The 14,292-nt window shown below is 34.9% G+C and overlaps 1 protein-coding gene across 3 annotated transcripts in view; it reads left to right on the top strand.

Annotated features, from left to right (window-relative positions):
* MKLN1 (muskelin 1) overlaps positions 1 to 14,292 on the top strand; it is a 264,096-nt gene that overhangs the window by 214,263 nt on the left and 35,541 nt on the right. For all 3 annotated transcript variants that reach the window (XM_045565477.1, XM_045565479.1, XM_045565476.1), the window contains one exon: positions 7,115 to 7,327. In XM_045565477.1, the coding sequence (XP_045421433.1) occupies positions 7,115 to 7,327 (213 nt within the window). The remainder of the gene's footprint in view (positions 1 to 7,114; positions 7,328 to 14,292) is intronic.

The raw sequence follows: 14,292 nt of genomic DNA, 5'->3' as shown, positions 1-14,292 counted from the left end.
TGTCTTTTCCTCTCGTTCCTTTTGGCAGTAATTTCAGCTTTATGGTTTCTTAAACTTTTGTGTCTCCATTGTTAATCCCCAGATCTATTCTTCATTCATCAACACAGTCTTTAAAAAATGTATTTGTGACACCTCTGCTTAAACCCTATTGTTAGCTTCAGTCGCTGTTTCAGTTATGTTTTACATTTTATTACATTATAAACACTCACAAAACTTCAGTAGCATATAGTGATAAGCATTTATTTACTCGTGAGTCTACAGGTTGGCTGGGTCATTCTTTTGGTTTTGGTTGGGCTCATTTGTCTAGGAATCAGCTGCCTGTTGGCTGGTCTGGAATGGCTTCAGCTGGAACTACTTGGCTCTGTTCTATGTAGTTGCTCACCTTCCCATAGGCTAGTTGGGGGCTTGGTTTCATGGCAGAGGCAGCGCTGCAAAGTGGACATGAGCAATCCATCAAATTTGTTCTTGTCTTATTGGTGAAAAGAAGTCATGTAACCAAATCCAGAGTCAGTTGGTTACTCATGTAACCAAGAGCATAGATATAGGGAATTGTGGGGAACAACAATAATAAAATAACAATGAAGCAATTTATTTACCTCAGTTCCTTTTGCTTAGAGTAAAAACTCCAAATTTCTCATCAAGATTTGGTCCCCAGCTACCTTTCTAGCCTTGTCTCCAGGCTTCACGTGCCAGCCATACTTATAGTTGTTGAAATTATTTAACTTTCTTACCTATGTCTGTTGGCAATGTTGTTTTCCCTGTTTGAGATTAACAGAGTATCTCCCCCAACCTTTTACCTAGTAAATATGTACTTATTCTTAAACTCAATGCTAACTCATCTTTCTCTCCAAAGCCTTTCTTGACATCTTCAGGCAAAATTAAAAGCGTCTTTTGGTGTGGTCACTTAACCACTTTTAGTATTTGAATGGGTTACTATAATGATTTATATTCCTGTTTCCCTGTCTTGACTCTGAATTCTGTAAAGGCATGAATCACATTCTTTAGCATTTATGTATTTTAAGGATGTGACACACATGTTTACTCTTTGGTGAGTAAATAGATGAGGGTAAGTTAAATGAAAAGTTAATGGTGGGAAAAGGCAAGGGAATGATAATATACAAAATTCAGGAGAGTGGCTGCTTTGGGGCAGGGGGTGGGGTTTAGAGGGGATTTCAAAGGTAGCGTTAATGTTCTGCTTCTGAAGCTGGTCGTGGGTAGATAACTGTTCATCCTATTTTTCATACCATATACATATGTTGTAAGTAATATTTGGAACGCAATCAGTTATTTTAAAACTAGTGCTGGAAAAATACAGAGATCATTTTGATGCGAACACTTTGTTTCTGCTGTTTTGAAGTCAGTAGAGATAAGTAAAGTGGTGACTTAGTACTGGAGGTCAGGTTTATTATATTTATTGTATTATAGTTATCAATTATTTCTTCGTATAGATACCAAAAAACCTTTTGTTGATCTACCTGTGAATTGAATGATAATATGTGGTGCTAGCATAAATGCTCATTCCTTTGAAAATTGAACAGTTTAGTATTTCATATATTTCATTTTATTTTCTATATCAGTGAGTACAAGTTATTGTTGGTTGATACCCGGGGGCATGTATTTAAAAGCATGATATACAATTAAAAAGCAAGATTAATTTAATCTACTTAAATTAGTCTCTAATAGCACATTTAGCAGATTAAAAGATAAGAGAATGGCTCAGAGAATAATTATTTTAAATGTTCATGTAGATATGCAAGTAGGTTTTTATAGGTTCAAAACAAATGCATTGTTCTTCAAAGCAACTAATGAACAAGACCATTTTTATTAGCCTTAATCCAATTCCTATATTCTTTTTTAAAGCTAACTATAAAAATTCAGTATTTTCTAATGTGGCTGCAAGCTATGATTATTAATGAAAATGAAATTTACAGCAAGAGATATCTTACAAAAGGCTTGATTATAGTTTTTCATAAAGGGTAGATGGGAAAATTTTCTTTTATATATATTTTTAAATCATATCTCTTGTCTTACATGTTTCTGACTTCATTCATGGAATTATAGAGTAGAAAGGAATTACACATGACTCTTCTTGTTGGATTGTACTTATCTTAGTGCTTCTCAAACTTTATGGTTTCAGGATCCCTTTACACTTAAAAAAATCCCTTTAGTGTTCTTAGTTTATTTGGGTTATATCTATTGAAAATGTGTTAGAAATTAAAACTGAGAACTTTCAAAATATTTTTATCAAGTAATTTAAAATAACAATAAACCCATTAAATGCTGACATAAAACATTTTTATTAAAAATAACTTCTAAAAATTTTAGTGAGAAGAGTGACATTGTTTTGTATTTTCATGAATCTCTTAATGTCTAGCTCAGTGGAAGACAGTTAGATTCTCATATCTGCTTCTGCATTTACTGTCTTGTGACATGTTTTGTGTGAAATATATGAAGAAAATTGGACCTCTTACAGTTGTGTTTTTGGAAAGAGAGTAATATTTTTTTTATTACCTTTTAAGATGATTGTATATGCTCTTTTTTTATTCCAAACCCTAATTGACAAGTGGTTGTTTCTTAAAGGTTGTGGCAGTATAGACTCTGAAATCATATCAGCTTTTTGTATTGTTACGTTAAAATCCATTGGTCAGTCTTGCTTTTTAAATGTATCTTTTACCCACGCATGATTTTTTTTACCCATGTTTTGGTCACTTGAAAAATATTGGTTCCCTAAGTTATGCACATCTTCCAAATATTTTTATTATATTTGGCATATTTTATTATACAATATCCAAAATCACACTTGTGAATAACACTATTGGTTTCATTAGAAAAGTCTCTTAAGTATTGAAAAGGTGTTAAGATCATTGTGGCAGACCGAAGTTTTCAAAAATTCTAATTTTTGCTTTCAAACAGGCATTATGTCATGGACAATAAATTTTGTCAGTTTTCCTTCAAAGTGATATGCTGATTTCTTCACTTGTTTTTGAGAAAACATCTGCTGTAATGTCTGAATAAGCACTCTCTGATCATTAGTTGTTCTTTCAAGTAAATATAATGTTCCATGGAAAAAGCAACTACACCAGCTCACAACTGAAACAATTGCATAGGTGCTTTTTCTTGAAGCAACCATCACATATCAAGTGGTACTGTTTTATCGCTTTCTAAATCTCTTTAATGTTTGGCTTAATAGAAGGCATCTGGATTTCATATCTGCTTGTGCATTTAGTTGTTGTATCAGAAATCATGTAGCCTTTAGAAAATTTCACATACACTCATAAGAGAATGAGAGTAAAAAGACAAATTTTTATCTTAGTGTTGTTGTAAAAATAACTTTGACCTATGGACTCCCTGAAGTGCCTTGGCAACCCCAGACTACCCTGAGAACTGCTGCTTTAATCTAACCCATAGTCCCTATTCAGATATAGACAATCATCGCAATACTGCTCAATAATGTCCTTTACAGGCATTCTGTTGTCACCCTCCAGCTCCTCATCCCTGACCCAGGATTTATTCTGTAACCATGGATTGCATTTTGGTATCATGCTTCTTTAGTTGTCTTTAGTCTGGAATAGTTCCCTAACCATTCTTTTTTTTTCTTGACTTTGATATTTGTGAAGAGTACAGGGCAGTTATTTTGTAGAAAATCCCTCAACTGGGGGTTTGTCTGATGTTTCCTTAGAGTTGGATTTAGGTTATACATTTTTAGCAGGAATAACCCATGGATGACATCAGCTCCTCCTCAGTATATTATATCAGGAGACACATTATGTCAGTTTTTCGGATGTTAGCTTTCATCACTTGATTAAGGAGGTACCTTCTAGATTTCTCCACTTTATAATTAATAAGTAATTTGTGGGAGACATTTTAAGATTATGAAAATATCCAGTTACTCATAAAACTTTCACCCTTTTATCATCCCTTAATGAGACTGCTAAACTTTTTCCCCAAAGTGATTGTACCATTTTATACTTTTGCCAGCAATGTATGAGACTTTCGGTTGCTCCCCTCTTCTTTCCCCATTGATTTGCTTTGGCCAAAAATCAATTAATCATATATGTCTCCTTTTGGACTCTAAATTCTTTTTCATTCTATTTTGGTCTCTTCTTATACCAGTATGACACTCCTTTGATTACTGTAGCTGTATAGTAATTCATGAGGCCAGATAATGTAAGACTGGTTTGTTCTTCTTCAAAATTTTTTTGGCTTTTCTAGGTCTCCTTCACATTTTTATATAAATTTTTGGATTATCTTGTCAGTTTCTAAAACTATTGGGATTATGATGGGTACTGTGATGAATCTGTAAATCAATTTGGAGAGAATTGTTATTTTGATGATATTTAGTCTTCTAATCCATGAACAAAGTTTAATCTCCATTTATTTTAGTCATTATCTGTCAGCGCTCTTGGAGTTATCAGGTTAGAGGTCTTGGGTATTTTAATTAAATTGATCTCAGTGGGGTTTTTTTGTGCTATTATAAATGGAATTTTAAAAATTTTATTGTCCATTTGTTGGCTGGTAATGTAGAGAAGTACAGCTGGTTTTTAGGTATTGCCTTTGTATTGTGTCACTTCACTAAGTCCACTTATTATTCCTATTAGCTTCTTTTTTTATTTTTTAAAATGTCTTAAGCAGTCATTTTACTTCTTTTATTCTTTTTTCCATCATAACTTTTTGGTTTTTTATTTTTTATTGCTTTTCTTATTGCACTGACTTGGACTTCTAGAGCAATGTTAAGTAGAAGTGGTGAGAAAAGACATTTTTGTTTTGTTTCAGATCTAAGCAGCAGAGCACTCAATATGTCACCATTAAGAAAAATTAGATTTCAGATTTTCTTACACCTTTATCAGGTAGAAGCAGTTGTTTCTATTCCTCTTTTGCTGTGAGTTTTTCTCATGAATATGTGCTGAATCTTATCAAATGTTTTTCCTTTATATGTATTGATATAATCACATTTTTTCTTTTTTATTCTGTTAATGTGGCAAGTTATCCTGATTAATTTTCGGATGTAAAATCAACTTTGCATTCCTGAGATAAACCCCTTTTAGTTAAGTGCTTGATGAAATTTTCCAGTGTAGATATCTGGGCCTGGAGTTCTCTTTATGGAAAGATTATAAATTATGAATTAAATTTTTCAATACATATAATGACTTCAGATTTTCCTCTTTTATCTCATGTCATCTTGGAAAGTTAAATTTTTTCAGGGGATATGTTTGTTTTGTCTACATTGCCAAATTTTAACTATGTTTTTCATAGTAGTCTCTTATTTTCTTTTTAATTTCTAGAGATTTTGTGGCGATAATCCTGCTTTCATTTCTGGTATTAGCAATTTGTATTTTCTCTCCCGCTGTAAATAATTAGTCTTGTTAGTTATAATTCTGTCAGTCTTTCAAAGAACCAACTTTGTTAATTTTCTATATTTTTAAATGTTTTCTATTTATTTCTGTTTTCTTTATTTCCTTTTTTTCCTTCGTGCTTAGGGTTTAATCTGCTCATTGTTTTAATAGTACTTGTATTAATTTGAATAAAGTAAGATGTTCTATTCTGTTAAAATTTCAAATTAAAATTTCAAATCTTACACTTTAGGAATTATGGCTTAGATTTATTATATGTTACTCCATCTTTGTTTCTGAGATTATTTAATTATGGAGGAAATCCTAAGTAAAATTTTCACTTTATCTGCTGAACATTTTCCTTGACAAAAATTTTTAAAATAAGTTTAAAAATAATAATAAGTATGAATACTAAGGTTTACATTCAAGTCAATTTAATGTGTGGATTCATAACACTCATTGTTAAACTGTTCTTCCTGCCTCATATTCCTTCATTTAATCTAATCAATACTGCTAGATTACTCTTCTTATAACCCTGCTTCTTTATGTTATATCTTGATTTAGAAATCTATAATAGTTTTTTTATTGCCTACAAGATCACATTCAATCCTCTGTCAGTCATTCACCAGGCTTCCTGTTTCCACTAAACTTCAGTTCTATTATTTCTGCAGCAGGAACTCTTTGTCTCAGTCATAACCACATACACTATATTAACAGGTAAATTTTTGTCTTGTTTCTCTTCTGGAAAAAATAATCTGAAATAGTAGTGAAAAGAACACAGTTTTTGGCTCTGGTTACACTAGGACGTAGATTTGCCATCTTCCTCATTTTGTGACTGTGGATAAATTTCTTAAACTCAGTGAAGTGGTCATAATGTTTCCTTATAAGGTTGTTGTAAAGATTAGATGAGACATACACGCATTCACAGTAATAACAGGTGGAACTTAGGAGATGTTTAGCAAACATTAGTTCCCTTTCCTTTCCTCCTTTCAACTAATCAAACCCTGCCCAATTGAAGTTATTTTTCCCCACTGCGAACTCTTTGGCTATGCTACAATATTTTTTTTTTTACTTTTTATTAAATCCTGTGATATAAGTAATCTCAACTTATTAACTTTATTGATAATATACTGTGCTTAATATTGTTCCCTAATTATTTGATATAGCTGTGCTATTTATTCAATCAGGAGAGTCAATTTTATGATGTAAAGATAGATGAAGAAGTCAAAGACTGGATTCTCATTCTGCCTCTTTCACTAGCTTGATACTTTTCCACTCTGGACTTACATTTTCTTATCTTCAAAAGGATAGAATTAAACTAGAGATTTTATTAATGTTTCTTCCAATTTTGAAATTCACTGATTCTAATATTCTTGCAGTACCTCTTCTGTGTTAGATTCTAATGAGAAATACAAAAATGTTTTTCAGGGCCAAACATGTCTTAAAGTAGATTGATATGTAATAGGGAATTGAAGTCTGTGCACAAATGACTGAGATGCAGTGCACTATATGATAGAAGCCATGTAGATGTTATAAACAGAGTGCCATAAGGTGCAGAATAGTTCATCTCATCTTTCCTGCTAAATTTTAAGCTTTTGTAAGATAAGATTTGTGTCTCCTACTGCTTATGGCTGCTTTTGCTTTCCTTTTGAGATTTAAGCTTAGTGTTGGACTCAGATTAGTTGACTTGCATTTCTTAAAAACCTTTTAATGAAAGGTAACAAAAAAGGGGATTTAATTTATTTTGGTTTTTTATTCCACCTTTTTTATTTCCCTCTCTACAGAATGGTCCTAGCGCCAGATCATGTCATAAAATGTGCATTGACATTCAGCGGAGGCAAATCTACACGTTGGGGCGTTATTTGGATTCCTCTGTGAGGAACAGTAAATCTCTGAAAAGTGATTTCTATCGCTACGACATTGACACAAACACATGGATGTTACTGAGTGAGGATACTGCTGGTGATGGAGGGCCGAAATTGGTGTTTGATCATCAGGTCTGATGCATAGTTAAATATATGGTGGAATTAATTAGTATTCAGTAATTCTTGCTCTTTGAGTTTATTTTAGATGTTATGCTGAGTTGTTTAATATTAATAGTTATTTCTACTATAAATACCTATGACAGATAGTAAAAATAGTTATGGTTTTGGTAGCTATAAACTTATTCTTTAAATTTTTTTCTTCTGTTTCAGGGTAAAATATGAAGATCTCAGAACATAATTGTTAATTTATAAAAATTTTAGTACAGTATGATAAATATTCATAAATCATAAGAGTAACAACTTGTCCTTTTAATATTTTTAATTCTACATTTCTGGAAGACATTTAAAATCGCTTTATAATGAGTTTGAGAATTTGAAATCTAGAGCTTTTCTTCTAATTAGTGTGAAATATGTTTAGTTTACTTTCTAATGACAAATTTGTTATAAACCTAGGAAGGAATTTGACATATGCTAGATTAAATTTAGACTCAGTACCAATAGACATTATATAATAGTGTTATAGACAAGACTACGCATAGCAATATTGTAAGCCATTTTAATATTAACATACATGTAGCTCTTGTCATCATCCCTATTATCTTTATTATTGTTATCTGTCTTTGAACACTTATTCCATAACAATTCAATGTAAGTCAAACAAAACAGTAACCACTTTGAATTCTATAGGCAGTTTTACTTGACTCACCTTGTGTCGAGTTTTTTTGGAGTATGAAGGGGAAAAGACTTTCTCACGCAGTGGTAGGGAACCTGCAGCCTTGGGGCCACATGTGGCCTTCTGGATCCTTGAGTGTGGCCTTCTGGATCCTTGAGTGTGGCCTTTTGACTGAATCCAAATTTTACAGAACAAATCCTTTTAGTAAAGGGATTTGGATTTGGTTGAGAGGCCACACTTAGAGATCTGGAGGACCACATGTGGCCTTGAGGCCGTAGGTTTCCCACCCCAATGGGAGGTGGTGCTAGAATTATGAGAGTCTAGCTTAGGCGTAAAATATTAGCTAGGAGTTAAAACCCAAATTTGTGTCTTTACAGATTTTTGTTAATTCTTTGCTTTGAAAGTATCCTTTCGCCATGTTTATATTAACATATAATTGTTATATTAACATGTATAGGAGAATAGTAAGGAAAAGAGGAGTGAGTTATACTTATCAAGTTCAGCATTCTCCAACCTTTTTGGCACCAGGGACCAGTTTCATGGAAGACAGTTTTTTCATGCGGGGGAGAAGAGGAGGAGGATGGTTTCAGGATGATTCAAGCACATTACATTTATTGTACACTTTATTTCTATTATTAGTACATTGTAATATATAATGAAATAATTATACAGCTCACCATAATGCAGAATCTAATGTACCGCTGATCTAACAGGAAGCAGAGCTCAGGCAGTGATGCAAGTGATGGGGAGTAGCTGTAAATACAGATGAAGCCTCACTCCCTCTCCTGCCGCTCACCTCTTTGCCATTCGGCCTGGTTCCTAACAGGCCGCGGAACAGACTGGTAACGGTCTGTGGCCCCAGGATTGGGGACTGCAGAAGAAAGTACTAGGTGGAAAATCAAAAGCATTAGTCTTCAAAGAGCTCCCCAAGTTGAATTTGGAACCTCTGTTGGCTCTATATAACTGCACCCTGCAAAGCTTTGCACATCTCTGCTAAAGTCCTTAGTGGTGTTCATGGGGAAAATAAGAACTTCAAGAAAAGTTACACTGGTTCTGATCTTTTAAAAACATCAGCAGATAACATTGTTAGGGAACAATTTATTCTCTTGTTCCCAGATGGTTACATAGTTCTTTTACAAAAGAAGTTGTCTTTTTTTTTTTTTTTTTTTACCAAGTGAAAAAGAATAGCTTAGGAGTAGTCTGACTACAGCACATAGAGAGTTCTTACATGTGGCCTCCATGACTTTGATACAATAGGATGTTCCTTGGAAGCTGAGTGCTGTTAAATAATGCTTGGTTTTCAATTGATTAGATGGTACAGCAGAACACTGGGGTGAAGGAATGAGGATTTCAGCCCTAATTCAGCTAGCATTACTAGCTCTGTGACATTATGCAAGTAACATCATGTGTGTATACCTTCATTTTCTATTCTATTTCATGCAAATAAAGCTGTAGGTTAGAACTTAACACCTAATGTTCATGACAGTCCAAAAATCACTTGTGGTGTTCATGGCACTTTAGAATTTAACACTTAATGTTCAGATTTGAGAAGAATATGAGAAAGCTAGAGACACAAAGACATATTTAAAAGTTATTTTGCCATTTTGGATTTTAACATATTAAAAAATTAAAATTCAGAGACTTTGGATTTCTTAAGAACATGTGGCAGCTTAGTTTTCAAGCTTTCCATGTTGTTGCTTTGTGTGATTTTTAGGAACAATGAGAATCAACAAAAAAACACATACACAAGCCACATATTCAGCAAAATCAGGAGACAGAGAAAACCCACAACTCCCAATTTTTTGTAAGTTTAGCCAAAAACAACAGAAATATCCAGAATTTGTGCTGAGGCCCACAACAGTGTAGTGGGGAGAGTTGGGAATGCAGAGGAAGCCTAGCGGTACATCGTAGTGGGAAGTGTCAGGAATGAGGCAGAGATTACCCAGGGCAGCTACTTGGGGAGTCAGTGAATAAACAGGTGGAAAATGCCCAGAAAGGCCCAGAGGTGATAAATATCAAAAAGCACAGTTTTCTAAAAGTGAAAGAAACACTGTGATAGGTGGGAGCAATGGCTCCTTTTGCAATGGCCAGTAAGAAACTGGGGGAGCTCAAAACTTGAGATAAACCAGATGAGATTCAGAGAATTACAGAAGACATGACTTCACAGAAGCATCATATTTTGAAGAGGCCATTCAATTCAGCAGCAACAGACCTTGGGCAAGAACATCCCCATTCCATAGGAACTCTGTAAAGTTGTCTGGTCCAGGGGAGTTCAACTCATTTAAATATGAAAAACTAAAAAGCAATAAACACCAAATCTGTAGAGAAGTACTCGTTTTCTAAAGAAAAAGAAAAATAGCAAGAATTGCCTTTATGCAAAAGCAGTTGAAAATTATATCCCAGTATTCTAACATGAATTAAATGACTTAATGAAGCTTAAAACTCTGAGGAAAACTATAAAACATAAATTCAAAAATGCAAATGAGATAGCCAATTAGTAGGATGAGGTGAAACTGGACCTGGTAAAACTCAGGAAAGAAATTAAAGAAAAACATATGACCACTTTCAGAAATGAAGACTAATCTATAAGCAGCATAAAGAAGAATAGGTAAGGATCATACAGCATAGGAATAAGATAAAACAGAAATAAAGAGATAAAGAGGGTTAACCAGAAAATTATAGAGAAGATAGGCAAAGGAAAGCCAATGTACACATAATTGGAGACGTTAAAGAAGAAAACCAAAATAATAGAAGAGGACAAATACTTATAAATAAAATTCAAGAAAACTTTGCTTAAGAAAGATGATTTTACTCTATATATTGAATGGGCACACTATATTCAGGGAAAATTAACCCAGGCATTCAACTCTAAGACATATATTATTAGTGACATTGAATTTAGAAGATAAAGAGATCTTTTTTAGCAACTAGACAGAATTATCAAGTTACCTATAAAAGAACTAAAATGAGACTGGTATCAGATTTCTGTATATCTACTTTCAGTGCGAAGAAACAATAGAACTACATCTAGAAGATATTCGAGAAAACACAATGTGAGCCGAAGATCTTATATCTAGCCAAACTAGATATCCTTCAAGTGTAGACACTTTTGGAGGAAATTACTAGAAAGTGGAAAGTGAGCTAACCAAGAAGTAGCAGGAAAAACTTCAGTTGAAGAATTAAAGATCTCAGCTCATTGACTTTCTCCCTGGATCAGGTTGGATCATTACCAGGCTGAACATACACCTTTACTGGTCTCCAGCCCCCCATCCTATGAAAGAATACATCAGTAATAGTGTCGGGAAAAAAAATGCCATCGGGAACCTCAAAAATTTATGGGAATTTTCGTAAAGTAGAACACAAATAGGATCAGATCCAACCACAAGAAGTCAGAGCCTATAAGACCGCAGCAAAGGCTGGGAAACAACTTGAGTCTCAAAGTTAATATAGCTGGGACAAACATTAAATGATCATGTAGTGACTGAATAGCAGGGCATTTTCCAGTTTGACTGAGTAACACTTAGCAGTGATAATTGTCCACAGGTAAAATGTTGAGTGTGGACATTGGGGCTGGTAAGGTGGAGAAATACCTGCCAAGGAGCACAGGGAAGCTGCTGTGTAATAACCCTTCACAGCATCCTGTCTCACTTCTCTCAACCCAGTCCCTTAAAACAGGCTACCGTATATGCAGTAGGCAGACGAATAGGGATTTTCAGATACAAAGAGGACTAGACCAAAAAAAAAAAGAAAAATTCAAATATTTGGAAACAATTAATACCATGAGAGAGGGGTACTGAACTCAGTAAATTAAGAATTAGGCCGGGCGTGGTAGCTCACGCCTGTAATCCTAGCACTCTGGGAGGCCGAGGTGGGAGGATTGCTTGATCTCAGGAGTTCGAGACCAGCCTGAGCAAGAGGGAGACCCCATCTCTACTAAAAATAGAAAGAAATTATATGGACAGCTAAAAATATATATAGAAAAATTAGCCGGGCATGGTGGTGCATGCCTGTAGTCCTAGCTACTTGGGAGGCTGAGGCAGAAGGATTGCTTGAGCCCAGGAGTTTGAGGTTGCTGTGAGCTAGGCTGACGCCATGGCACTCTAGCCTGGGCAACAGAGTGACACTCTGTCTCGAAAAAAAGAAAAAGAAAAAAAGAAAAAAATCCTAAATGCTACCACAGAGAGAAAACTGATTACCCTAGTAGGTAAGCAAGAATCAGATTGGCATGAGGCATTTTTGGAGGTTAGAGGATGGTAGTTGTGCAGCATGGCTACTTAGAAGGCTTTATAGAAATGTCTTCAAAGTTTGTGAGGAGAAATTTATTTTGAATGCTTGCCAAGCTTATGTTCCTGCAGTAGGGTAAGATAAAGGCATTTTCACATTAAAAAATTTTTTTCCAGGAAAGTAAGTGTTATCTACTGTTTATTTGATATTAGAAATTAAATAAACTAACAGAGTAGATGAATAGTCTTCCACCTTTGGCTTTAAAAATTTCTCGAAGTCTAATGGGCAAATGACATGAATAGAAATTTTTCAAAAGAAGACATAAGCATGGCCAAAAAACGTATCAAAAAATGCTCAACATCCCTAATCATCAGGGAAATGCAAATCAAAACCACAATGAGATACCACTTAACTCCAGTGAGAATGGCCTTTATCAAAAAATCCCAAAACAACACATGTTGGCGTGGATGCGGAGAGACAGGAATACTCATACACTGCTGGTGGGAATGCAAACTAGTGCAACAACTATGGAAAGCAATATGGAGATACCTTAAACAGATTCAAGTAGACCTACCATTTGATCCAGCAATCCCATTATTGGGCATATACCCAGAAGAACAAAAGTCATTCTTTAACAAAGACACCTGTACCTGAATGTTTATAGCAGCACAATTCACAATCGCAAAGATGTGGAAACAACCCAAGTGCCCATCAATCCACGAAAGGATTAGTAAACTGTGATATATGTATACCATGGAGTATTACTCAGCTATAAGAAATAACGGTGATACGACATCTCTTTGGTTCTCCTGGAGAGAGCTGGAACCCATTATATTAAGTGAAGTATCCAAAGAATGGAAAAACAAGCATCACATGTACTCACCAGAAAACTGGTTTCCCTGATCATCACCTAAATGTACATCAGGGAAGGATACCAATTGGATATCAGACTGGGATGGGGGGTGGGGGGAGGGGATGGGTGTATGCCTACATGACGAGTGCGTTGCACACCCTCTGGGGAATGGTCATGCTTGAAGGTGCAGACCCGGGGAGGTGGGGGGGGGGGAGGGGATGGAGGTATGACTACATGATGAGTGCCAGGTGCACTGTCTGGAGAATGAGAACAGACGTGCTTGGGACTCTGACTCGGGGGGATGGGCGGGACATGGACAATGTATATGACCTGAACTGATGTACCCCCATGATGAGCTGAAATTAAAAAAAAAAAAAAAAAAATTCTCGAAGTCTTTGATGGAAAAGACATTATTACACAGAGTTTAATAAGCAATAGCTTTTCAGAAACATTTTTCAGAGATTAAAAATCACAATACATAACAATTCAAACAAGTAGAGACCAAAAATTAAAAGGTAACCATAAACTGATAAATAGCATTAAGTTTCCTAGAGTGATTTAAATGTATTGTTAGATAATTAACCCTCATTGAAACTACATATCTTATCTAGGGAAGAACCAAGCTTAGGGATAGGTAGCCAAAGGAATAAAATCATCTCTGTTTTGTGTCCTGTTTCTTAAGATATGTGAAAGAATTACCATGCTAACACAGTATGTTACTCCGTTCTTGAATTGGTTTGGGCTGCTATACTCGGAAGAACTACCAAGATAAAGATGTTTATACTTCAGCCCTGCTAACAGATGAAAATAAGCCACATCAAAATTGAGCTTAAATATCCACAAAAGGAAATAGAAACTCCCTTTGTAGCCATATGGAGTAGAACCATAGGGGTCTGGTGAGAGATTGGCCATTAGTATGAATCTGTGAATTAATTAAAATGGAAATTGACTCATTTAATATGGTTCTCTTAGGATTTTCAGCACGATCCCCAGGTATTTGGAGAGATTTGAGTCCTAAGTACCTAAGACAGGGTAATGTGATCTAGCTTCAGCAAAGCCCTAGGCAGAGATATAATAGTTGAATGGGCCATACTGACGTGTCTTTAGCAATGGATGTGTTGTTTTTAATATAATGCTCAATTAAGATTAAAGAGTAGGAACACTTTCTGTGGAGTGCCAGGGACATGAAACTTTGACATCTTAGTTCTTCAACCAATTCCCCAAATT

This window comes from Lemur catta, chromosome 11 (genome assembly GCF_020740605.2).
Source record: "Lemur catta isolate mLemCat1 chromosome 11, mLemCat1.pri, whole genome shotgun sequence".
Taxonomy (NCBI): Eukaryota; Metazoa; Chordata; class Mammalia; order Primates; family Lemuridae; genus Lemur; species Lemur catta.
Note: the sequence above shows the minus strand (reverse complement) of the source record. Positions and strands in the feature narration are given on the sequence as shown.